We start from the raw sequence: 12139 nt of genomic DNA, 5'->3' as shown, positions 1-12139 counted from the left end.
CTCTCCTGTCAGTGGTTTTAATGTTGTGGCTGATCACCAAGATTTTGTAGAGGAGATGGCCAGTGGTTTCTGAATAGTTCCCTTCACTCCCCACCAGGCACCATAAGCAGTACAAAATACAATTCAGACAAGTATGGCAATCAAACTCTGAATTAGGCATCCCACAAGATGCATTCCAGGACTTCTTGATGAGTGACTTGTTTTCTTTTTTTAAGCAACAATCACTTTCTGTTTGCAGCTCCTGAGTCACTGCCTCATCCATTGCATTCATTATTCACAGTCGCTGTTGGAAACCTCACATCTGACACCTGTTCTCCAGTTTTATTACACAGCCTGGAGGAGAACATCTGGCTAAATGCTACTGTAATCACATTTTGCTCCTTAACTCGGGATCCTTCTTAATCCGGCTCTGATGTGGATTTTTGTTGTACAGCTTAGTTAGGCCTTGATCTTTATTCTTGTTTGTTTTTTAAATGCACGTTTTAATCTGCTCAATTGGTTGACGAGATTTTTTTTTTTTTAATTTCTTATCTGCATAAATCTGCATTTTGAAATAGTTCCATGTCCTTAAGCTTTTTATTCACCTGTTTACAGTTGCATTTTAATGTGATTCACATAAAATAAACGCTACTACTGACATCTGCATCATCTCTTGCCAGGGCACATGCACTGGCATTTAGCTGGTGCGGTCTACAGTGCTCACATGCCATAATCCCCACCGACACTACTGTTGTCTCATGACAAACACCTCTACATGTCATCAGCCTTTTGCCCCCCTTGTGACAGGAGGGCGGCTTGGCCGGCAATTCTGCCGCAACCTTAAGTCCACAATAATCATGCAACAGATTCCCTGAAGGGTTTCAGTGTCCAGCCTGAGAACAGTTTCATCCGCTCCGTTGCCCATCTGTCACATGGTTTCTGGCTTCGACATAACTGTGGTGACAAGTGCTCCCTCCAGGTCAATTCATCTACAGAGGACCTGATATCATGAACCTGCTAAGTCCTCACTACATCGGAAATTTGGAAAAAATTACAACAGATTTAAAACAAAAAAGGTTTAAAAGAAGTGTTCCTAACATGGATCGAGTGACCCTCCACAATAAGGAAATCTACGTATTATATTTTTCCATCTACAGAACTGGCCGTAACTCATAGATGCATGCCACCTGTGAAAAAAAGTCGTAAAAAAGACATTGATTTATGTGAATAACTAACACGCAGCACAAATGCTGTCAAATCCCCTCACTCTGCCCTGACCACTGCTTCCTCACACCATCTATGCTCTTTTCCCCCTGATGAGCGAGTGAAAACAGGTGCACTCAACCACCTACTGCAGAACTGGGGAAGGGTGGTGCCCCTGAAACCGCACAGGAGAAAGAAGACAAGGCCAAACACACACAACAAATGCGCAGAACACTCATGGCACGTAACAATATGTTTTCAGGGGCCAATAACTGTGTTTTATTAACCTAGAAGCAGACACACAGTGGATCCTTTTCCTAGAGGCCATATTTCTCATTTAAATCTTAATGGCACCGTGGTGTTAATCTTGTTTTCAGTATTTTCATTTTCTCATCTACTAAAGTCATAAAAGGACACTGCTCAGTATCATGCACAATATAGCTTATATGTCTTATAGATTCATCTTGTAAAGTAATGGTGTTATCGAGACCTGCAAAAGTGTAAATTTAGTGTAATTGTTGCTTGACTGATTTTGGAATTGCAACGTTAAATTAAGTTCACTGTTTTTCATTGTTTCAGCAACACTGTACCGTGCGGCCTTTTTAACCAATGCGAGAGTTTGATTTCACTGGAGTTTAACAACATGGATTACAAACTGTGGGTGCGTGGACCTTAGGGTGGACTTCAGCAGTTGGCAGAGGGTACATGGGATATTGAGAAGGAGTCCTGGAAAATCAGATCTCAGTCCTGAAGAGCTTTTACTACCTCCATTCAGACTGACACTTTTGGAAACTTCCATGAAAGTCTGTGTCAACGTTCCTCAGTAACCACCACTTTAAAATTATCCCTCCAGACACTGGTTGTTCTCCCCTTGCCTCATCCGAAACAGGCAATGTAGGGCTGATAACACTGCTGAACAAAGAATGTATGGCAGATCACTCAAATAATACCCTCCCTCCTGCAGATGCAGGCAGCATTTGATTAATAATTAAAAGTAAAGTCAAAGTTACGCATAATTAGACATGGCAGCTTTGAGTGGCAGGTGGGTGCCATCACAGGCCAATAACTTTTTGCATCACCCACCTCTGCTTCACTCACACTGCACGTCTTTTCCCAACTTTGAATTAACCAGGAGTCACGCAGGCGTAGCGATAACTAAAGTCTAAACTAAACTAAACTTCAGAGCCGCTCTTCAGGAATCCTAAGGGTGATGTCACAGGGGTGTAGTGGTTGGAGAGTGTGATGGATTTCCTCCGCACGAACAGACACAAGTTTTGATTCGATGCTGTGGAGGGAGCTTATACAAAACCAAAAAGCTGTTTCCCTTTCCTTGAAGCCCATCTTACCAGTCTAATCAATACATTTGGAGCACAGCTCACTGTGCAGGTTTAAAACCATTGGTTCACTCACTCCACTCAGGCACAGTGGAGAATGGTAGAAGAAATTATATTTCAGACAACACCTCTCCTACTAGTCTGGTGCATGAAGGAGGAAAAGAAATATGAAAACATCAAGATTCCAGCATAACTTATAATATTTCAGAACAACTTTATTAGACGCATTGCGACTTGTGCCCTTCATCAGGGTCACCAAGAAATCCACCACAAAGAACACTAAGGAACGGTGACAAAATGTTCTCAAAAAACTACAACCTGCCCCTGCTGCCACCATTGCTTTTGCACTACTGGGAGTTGCGTCTCATGAGATTGTGTATATGATGCCAAGTCATTTTGCATGTTATGACAGCAAATTATATTTTGAGTGATATTTCTTTTAATTTACCAAAGGTTTCATTTTGTATTGAAAGAACACTGTAATCCATAACGATATTCTTAGAGCCGTCGCCTGAGTATACTGACATTTATTCATTCATTAATTTTCTGTAACCGCTTTTCCTCTGTAGGGCCGTGGGGAGGCTGGAGCCTATCCCAGCTGTTATTGGGTTAGAGGTGGGGTACACCCTGGACAGATTGCCAGTCTATCACAGGGCTAACACAGAGAGACCTAACAAGCATGTCTTTGGATGGTGGGAGGAAGCTGGAGTACCCGGAGAGAACCCACACAGACGCTGGGAGAACAAGCAAACTCCACATAGCAGTGGTGGGCCGTCAGGGCCGTCTATCCAATCATATTTCAGCCACCATGTGTTGCTGTCAAAGAAATCTGCCAGGGCCTTCACAATTAAAACTGCAGACGGCTGAAGCTTGAAATACTTTGTAATGACGCTGTTCCTTTAACCAATGACATTTCAAGTTCTTAGGCCTTCTCTGTCGCAGTGTTTTCGCTTCCTCTGATTGGAGGGCCAGAGAGCCGCTCCGTTTAAGCCAAGCAAGCGAATCATGTTCATCTGTTACGAGCTGCACAATCAGTTTGTCCCCTTTCAAACCCGGAGCCAGCTAACCTGACCCTGGGGAAAGGGTGTGTCCACCACCTTCACGTCAGCAAATATGAGTGCTACCATTGGCTGTCAGCACTGTCAACACTGATGCTTCTGCTGAATTTGATGTATGTGGCGCTGGTGCGCAGCTGCAGTGAGTGAGAGGAGACTTTTTGAATTGTTCTAAGTGAGTTTCTTGCTTTAATAATGACATTCATCTTGCTATATGAGATACCTGTCTATGATGCAACGTCCTGTTTTATTGTGTATCCGTATGATGTTGATGGTTTCTATAGCAGTGACATCATAACAATCATATTAAGACGTGTTTTGAATAAGGTTGGAGGGCACTGAAGGCCTAGGTGGGAAATGCATGGCCGCCACTGCCACACAGAAAGGCCCCAGTTGGCTTCGAACCCAGAACCTTCCTGCTGTGAGGCCAAATAAAGGACAGTTGAGGATAATTGTTATAGAGCAATGGCTTCTTGGTCTTTGGTCAAAACTGTTTTACTTCTGTAACTTGGTTTTATGCTGCAGTATAGTTGAAACAACTAGAATCTATGCACTTCACCTGGGTCTAAATGTCCAACTGCCCTCATGCATTAGTCAGTACTGCTTCCGAAACGTAGTCTGACTTTTACACCCTCAGCTCATTCATATATCTCACTCTCCCTCAGGCTGTCTACAACCTCCAGAACCCTCTGTCACAATGGAATACTATGACTGAATGAAGAGTGCTATGTCTGCATTCTTTGTTGGCAAATTACATGGGCTTAGTAGAAAACCATAATCAAGGAGCAGAGTGATGAGGAAAGATGCCATAAGGTGACAAATTGTAAGTCAGTTGTGTATAATAATAAAAATAAGACACATATATGTCCTGCTGCATCTAAAAATCCACAGAAAGAATCTATAACATTAAAAACGTGTGAAATGTTATACCTAGCATAGCATGTAATGCCTAGAATATGAAATCCTAAGTTAAAGCCAAAAGCATGTTCTGTGAGGTGAAAGGCACCTTGACCTTTGACCACCACCTCTGACCACCAATTTGTAAGTAGCTCATCGTTACGTCCAATTCAACATCTGAGCCAAATTTGAAGACACTGCTATAGTGCTGGGCGGTATGACCAAAAATTTATATCACGGTATTTTTCAAAATTATATCGGTTTCACGGTATTTGACGGTATTTTTTTTTTTCAAGCACGACTGGGTGTTAACCTTATTTTCTAATAATTTAGAGAATAATTACTGCAGTAAATTGGCTTAGGAATGACATATTTTACTGTCATGAGGAGTGAATATTATAGAAAAACATTAATGTCCACACTAGTATTAATGAAGTGAAGGAATCAAAATGCATGACTGTTGACTGTTGCATGACTGCAGTGCTACCTTTACCTGCAGACGTGGATGACGCAGATCGTAGTTTCGTACATTCCTGATATTCCAGGACATGCTTGCGGCTGAGGTGGTGAAGTAAATTGCTCGTGTTGCCGCCTGCGGCTACAACTTTAGCCCGACAACGTTTGCAGAATATTGTTTTTTGATCTACGTCAGATTTTTTAAAGCCGAAGAACTTCCAAACAACAGACACGGCTCCTCTTTTCGGTACAAGTTCTTCTGTTTCATTTACCGTACATTCCGGACTATAAGCCGCTACTTCTGTCACTTGCTTTAGACCCTGCAGTTTATACAACGGCGGATGGGTTTTTACAGCTAACGGTCACCAGGGGCGCACTATCATGTCATAGACGATGACACGAGGATTAAGAACTGACTTTTCTGGTATAGTAGGCTGGTTATTTTGATACAGTAAACGGCCGTGTTACTGCACCTTTACTGCTGTGTTGGCTGTTTTCGAAAAAGATGCTGGTTATTTTGTTGAGCAGCCGGGTTACTGCACTTTTGCTGCCGTGTTACAGGCAAGCACTTTTAAAAACAAACAAACGGGTGCGGCTTGTAGTCGGGTGCGGCTTATATATGGAACAATCTGTAGTTTCCCCCATATTTAGCTGGGTTCGGCTTATATTCGGGTGCGCCTTATAGTCCGGAAAATACGGTACTCGTTCTGTAACTTCAGTTTCAGAACCGTGTTGATCCATTTTGTTCACCTCTCGACACAGGCTGTGCTCTCATATGCTGCTTGTTTGGTGTAACTGCAAAACAGCCCCCTCTCAAACAATGTCCGGCGGCGCGACGTTCCGCCGCTCTGCGTTCCCAACGTTTTGTGCGCTACTCACCGGTATTGGGGTATATGAAAAATTCATATCATAACAAAAAAAAAACACCGGTATTCGGTATGAACCGGTATACCGCCCAGCACTACACTGCTACAAGGCGTTCCTGACATTCTCAGAATTAGACGGACGTGGCATCATAGTGACCTTTGCCCACTAAAATCTGATTAGTTTGACTTGTGTCAAGTTGAATTCACAGCAGTGGCGGGAAGTACAGGCAAACACACGGGCAGCCAAACCCATAAAATACAAGGAACGCTTAAGGCAGTCAAAATAAATAAATGAAGCACCTAATCACAGGCGGTGCCGCATTTGAAATCCGCAGAACATACTCTGAGACACAAGTAAAAAGATTGCGGTAGCTTGGTTTATCTGACCACTAACCCATCTTGTCCCCGTAATCAGATTAAAGATTATTTCAAAAACAAAAGGAAACTAAACATATTGTTCGACTGCACACGTAAATATATTACACACTGACTGGAACAAAAGTCAGCGGTAACAGATGATGACCCTGACTCAATTTCTGTCCGATCTCTGTAACCTTGAGAGACGTGGAGATTGGAAACAGAACAATAAGTCAGCATCTATAAATAAATCCCTGAGTGTGAGTACGATCAGACAACACAAACAATTCCACAGCGCTACAAAAACTGAATTACAGAAGGAAAAAAAGGAGTCGATCTTCCATTCTTTATCTTTGCTTTTTCTCTAGTCTCTGCAGATGCTACATATTGTTATCCAGCTCCTTCACATTTTCCTGCTCCAGGAATATGGCTGACTTTTCAAAATCCCCACTGTATCAGCCTGTACTTCTGCCCAACAGGGTCAATTAAAGGACGGGACAAAAGGTCCTGTTTAGCAACTGTTCTTTGCTCTACCGTATGTAACACACTGACAAATGAATCAACGCTTTTAAATAAACCGAAGAAATGTAAACACAGTCTCCTCCTGCTCCCTCAAGCTCACCGCGCTCAAATAATTATCTTCCCGGGATGTTTATCCTGCTGATTCCGGTGTTTTGAGGAGAAGTCGGAAAGGTCAATCTCTACTTGTGATGCAGCAGCGTGTGATCACACACCACTCATCGCGTACATCTCAGCAGTAAAGTGGCACAGCTGCAGATCTACAGCTCTGCTGCTGAATGCAATTCACCACAAATCATAATTTTTACAGTGTGCACACTGTGCGCTCACTAATACACCTCATGTATGTGCACGCACAAGTCGATGTATGCACACCGCAGCTGAAAGTAAATGTGCGATAAAAAACACTGAATGGCAGCTGTTGGGAGGTTCAGTTTTTTTTCTTTTAACTCAATAAAATCTCATAAATTTGATTTTTTTCCAGACATAAAACTCTATATTGATGTGTTAGTAGCAAGTCATCTGTGTATTTTGCTATGGGTATACAGTCTTAGATTTCAATAATGTGAAAGCGACCATAAATCCCAACGGTGTCCTTGAGAAGGGTCTATAACCCCAGAGGTTCTAGTGGAGTTTGTCAGTGACTGTATTTATAATGAGAAGCTTCCAATGGCTGAGTGAGAGTGGTGAAAGAGAGCTGTGGTTTCAATGAAATTAAAGAAAAAACAACAAAGTTTTAAGGCTGGCAAAAAATAAATGAACAGTTGATGTTACTGTGATGGAATACAAAACCCATGCAAGTTTTCAAGTGCCGATGCATTTTTAAACTTAAATTTTACAAAACAAAATAATCCTAAAAGACAGAAAACACATTTGAATTTGTGTTTGCATTGGAATTTCAAATTCATACAAAGTGGCTAGCTGTGGCCTAAGGTATGCATCAGTAATCCTGGGAAACAGCTTGGAAACGGGCCGGCATTTTAAAAAGACTACGTGGCAGGTTACTGGAAGAACCATCTGCCTATCATCACCTATAACAGGTTAAACGCAGCTGTCTGAGGAGCTTTGAAAGCTCGCAAGCAGTCAGTGTAGCAAGCTAGCTACCTACCATATTCTTGCCAACTTTGTAAGAATATTTGTGCATAAAATGTCAGACGTCATATCCCCATAGCTGCCAGTAATTCTTTTAAGTATTGGGCTGCAGCTCGTGCACACAGTGGAACACTATGTTTTTGGGCTCCAGACCTCAGAGATCTGGGGTTTTTCCAAATTTCACAAGAATCTAGACGCCTGACAACATAAAAAGGGACATGATTAGCCTCTCCTTTAAACTTACCCCAGTACTTATACATCCTTCCCTAACTGTTTTTATCGTCTATTCTTCACCTTAATGGGGTTTTCATGATGCCGAAACAATCCTGTTATGGTGCAGAAGCTTAATCACATTATTCAAATTACGCAGTCTCAAGAGTTTGAGGCCAGTGCATGAAAATTTGAGAGTAATCACATTTGCAAGTGTGGCATTCCCTACCTTGCCAAATATTCCCCCGAGCTGCCATTGCTCTGTTGTACATCCATACAGTTGGTAGTCCCAGGTATGAGTGCCAGAGCAGGATTCTCCCGGGCTGCACTGCCTACTGCACGCGCCACCAGCCCCAATGAGTCGTGGACGTAGTGATCCAGAGAAGGCGACCCCATGACCCCATGGGCCAGAAGCCCTAGGGGTAACCCCTCTGTTCTCAGCTCTGCCACATTCTGACTGTCTCCCAAGACCCAGTGAAACTCCGGGAGCACCATTCGAGAGGCCAGCGTCCATAAACGGCGTACCTCACGGATGTTACATCCAAAGGTCACCACTCCTGTTGTGGTTGATGGCTCTCTCAGGGCCTCCAGCTGCCGTATGAGAGCCTGCTGCTGGTCTGATTTAGAGGAGGACGTGGATGAAGTCGAAGATGAGGATAAATAGGGTAAGGAAGACATGGATGACGGGGTCTCTGCTCCCACTGGGATACCTGATGCTGCAGCTGAAGATAACAGTGAAGATGAGGGCGGGGATGAGGTTGAGGCGAGAGCTGTCAAATTGACAAGAGTGCCCAGGTGGAAGCGGGTGTTGTTCTTGATGAGGAGAAGGAAGTCGCTAATGTTCCATTCCTGGCAGAGCAGAACGCTGATGTCCCACCAGCCATTCATCATCAGCAGGTAGTAGAGTAGATGCGATGGCGGGGCCTCCACCGTCCGCATCGCCATTTGCAAATGAAGTGGATTCTGTGCAGAGTTTGAGAAGGGTGAGAAAGAGTTGAGGGATTTGGAAACACAGATGGAAACGCCACAGGGAACGGAATTAGAGAAGAGAAGATAGAGAGGATGGATAGTTGAACAGGTAAACAGTGGGAAGTGGAGGGAATGAAAATTGCCATGGGAGTGATGAACAAGTGGTGATGGGGAGGACAAAGAGTTGGTGAAGGTGAGATAGATTTGCCAGAGACATGGGAGGAGAGATAAAATATTAAAGGAGGTTTTGGAACAAAGGACATTGTGAGAAATAGCAAGATAAGCATAATGGAGAGTGTGGAGGAGGGGTGCAGTGGCATGGAAGAAGACAGAGGGTTGGAAAGGAATAAGAACATGGGTAACCAGAGATGTAAGTGGAGTTTTGGAGAAGAAAAGAAATAAAGAAGGAAAAGAAAGAAAGGTTCATAAATTCAGCAGTAGAATTACTTTCTATCCTAGAATTCAATTTGTTCCTTAACAACAAACACAGTCAGCAGGATTTAATGGATTTCAACCTCCGCTTACCATCTCCCATGAATATCATTATTCACATCATGAGAAATATGCTATGTTTTTATTTGTTGTCATTTTATAAACTTGAAGAGATACAACTACAGGGTCTATCCGATAATGGTCCTTCACACATTCAGTTCCACCCAATTCAATTTACACTTCTGACTTGCAATTCATAAATTCATCAGTTGATTTATGAGGCCTGGACAGATCAGTGATTTCCACTTTGGCCTTGAATGATTTTTGCTTTGATAAAAACCATCCACAAGTTGGCTATAAACTTATAATTTCAAAATGTCCAAATCCGTCTTCACAGATGTACACAGAACAAATGTTCCAATTGTTTCTTTAGATCTGAGCATACAGCACATTGTTGCCATTCAACGAACAGAATCAATAAGCGCGATTACATGCAATGGGTGTTGACTTATTGTTTGCTAAGGAATTGCCTCGAAGATTGGGAAACAGGCCTCCTGACACATGTTTTAAAAGAGGTGTACTTTCTTCAGAGGGAAACAACCATATAGTCTATTAAAGGACTATATGGTGGCAGTCATTTGTATTCTTTATACTGCTTTTGGCTGTTTGCCTATCTAAACGGGACTTTTAAGATTGATTTCCTACCTTCTGGGCCCCGGTTGGTTTGACTTCATTTCATGTCTATGAATTTATAGAGCTGTTGAATTTGCTTGGGATTTCTAATCCACATGAAAAAGGCAGTATTTTGGTGTTCTCCTCGTGTAAGGTTGAAAACAAGGACCAGTGTCAAACGTTCCTCCTTTGTATTTTATTAGGGAGTGTCCTTTGAGGTATGAATCAAAAGTCACAACATCAGAACACTCAACAACTGACACTTACCTTAAAGGGGAACTACCGTTTTTTACAACCTGGACCTTATTTCTGGAATAAAATATGATCGTTTACTCACCCATATAACTTTTGTGTCATTTGTAGTCAATCAGGAGATATTTAGATCTGCATATATCCATATAGCTGGATGATGTTATCTCTGAGAGCCGCGCGCACCGTGACGTTCGGCTTGTTTACCTGTAATTTCCTACTGCTATGGTTCGTCCACAACCTCAGACTCGGAAAAATATTCAGCAATGTTGCAAAAAACTAGCAGTAGCAAATTACAGGTAAACAAGCTGACCGCTGAGGGTGCGCGTGGCACTCAGAGACGACATCATCCAAGTCAGAAGACATCATCTGGGGTCTGTAGGTCAATCTACAGACCCCGGATGATGATAACAGGTAACTCCAGACTCAACGGGGAATAGCACTAGCGTATCATAACAAAATATTGATGAAATGAATGAGTTTCGCGGCAGATAATGCGTTATTTAGAGGCTGCGTTTCGGTGCCCCAGTCACTCCCATTATATGGATGTATGCAGATCTAAATATCTCCCGATTGACTACAAATGACACAAAAGTTATATGGGTGATTAAACGATCATATTTTATGCCAGAAATAAGGTCCAGGTTGTAAAAAACAGTAGTTCCCCTTTAAAGTGTCAATCTCAAAGATTTACACTGAAAACTATGTCTTATAAACTTTCTACTGAATGAGGGAGCACAGTGATAACTGTGTTTGAAGACCACTCATAATATGATTGCAATATTTTCATTATGATAAATTGGGTGTCTGTGACTTTCATAAAAAATAACTGGTGCATTAAGTAAGATAAGTACGATATGAATACAGAATGTTAAATCATCACCAGATGATTGTAGATGGGTTCTGTGATCACTGCAGCTTGGCAAAGACAAATTGACTTTATTCTGAAGTAGTGCCAGGAAATCAGCAGCACTTTGTCAGTGATCATACCTCTAGTGCTCATCAAAATGCTTTTACTGTACAAAACAAGGCAACTATTATTATTCACATTTTTTATTATATATATTTTTTAGAATGGATGAGTTTAAAATATTGTATAGAGAAAGGGAATAAGAAAGAGCAGCCACTGTGAGCCGTGAGTTGAAGAGCTGCAGGCTGTGCACCTCTCACAGAATGATGGAACGTACATAGTGTAGTTCTGTGATTTGTTCTTTTTGATGTCACCACCAGACTAAAGGAATCCCCAAATCAACCAGGTCTGATTGCCACATCGAAATGTGCGTGGCTATTTTGAATGCACCACCAGTCAAACTTTTTCAAGGGCACAGTAGAAATATTGAAACTATAATCAGTGCTTGTATACTGACGGTGGATGGAATGATGTGAGAACGGTTTCTTTTCCTTGTAGGGATGAGTCAACACCCCACTCTATAGTTCCCGCCAGCACCACGGTGCTGTTGTAATGTCTGTAGGCTCTTTGTTTTAGATTTATAGCTCACAGTTTACAGCGATAAACTCACTGAGCATTATAGCTGGCAGTGGAGCATTTAGATGCTAGAGAGGAAAACATTCCCATCAGGAGTTTCATTCAGTGGAGCAGATCACAGCTAAAAGGAAAGTGGTTATTATTTATCTGGTGTCCAAAAAACAGCACAAAAGAATAAAAAATCTAATTCACGGCATCAGTTCCATTAGCTAAATACAGTAAGTTAGTATATGTTTATAGCTTGTTTTATACTGCTTCCGAGGGATCATGTTAATGATGTGCTCAGCAGTTATTTCCATACTGTGGCATAACGATGATACGACTTTACACTGGTTGCTATAAAACCAGTTAGCAGTGATGTTA

At 42.1% G+C, this 12139-nt stretch overlaps 1 protein-coding gene across 1 annotated transcript in view; it reads right to left on the bottom strand.

Annotated features, from left to right (window-relative positions):
- grin3a (glutamate receptor, ionotropic, N-methyl-D-aspartate 3A) overlaps window positions 1-12139 on the bottom strand; it is a gene marked incomplete at both ends in the record, with an annotated part of 47694 nt that overhangs the window by 27998 nt on the left and 7557 nt on the right. Inside the window, one exon of the mRNA XM_084571851.1 lies at window positions 8198-8931. Within this exon, the coding sequence (XP_084427977.1) occupies window positions 8198-8931 (734 nt within the window). The remainder of the gene's footprint in view (window positions 1-8197; window positions 8932-12139) is intronic.

This window comes from Chelon labrosus, assembly GCF_963514085.1.
Source record: "Chelon labrosus genome assembly, chromosome: 22".
NCBI lineage: Eukaryota > Metazoa > Chordata > Actinopteri > Mugiliformes > Mugilidae > Chelon > Chelon labrosus.
Note: the sequence above shows the minus strand (reverse complement) of the source record. Positions and strands in the feature narration are given on the sequence as shown.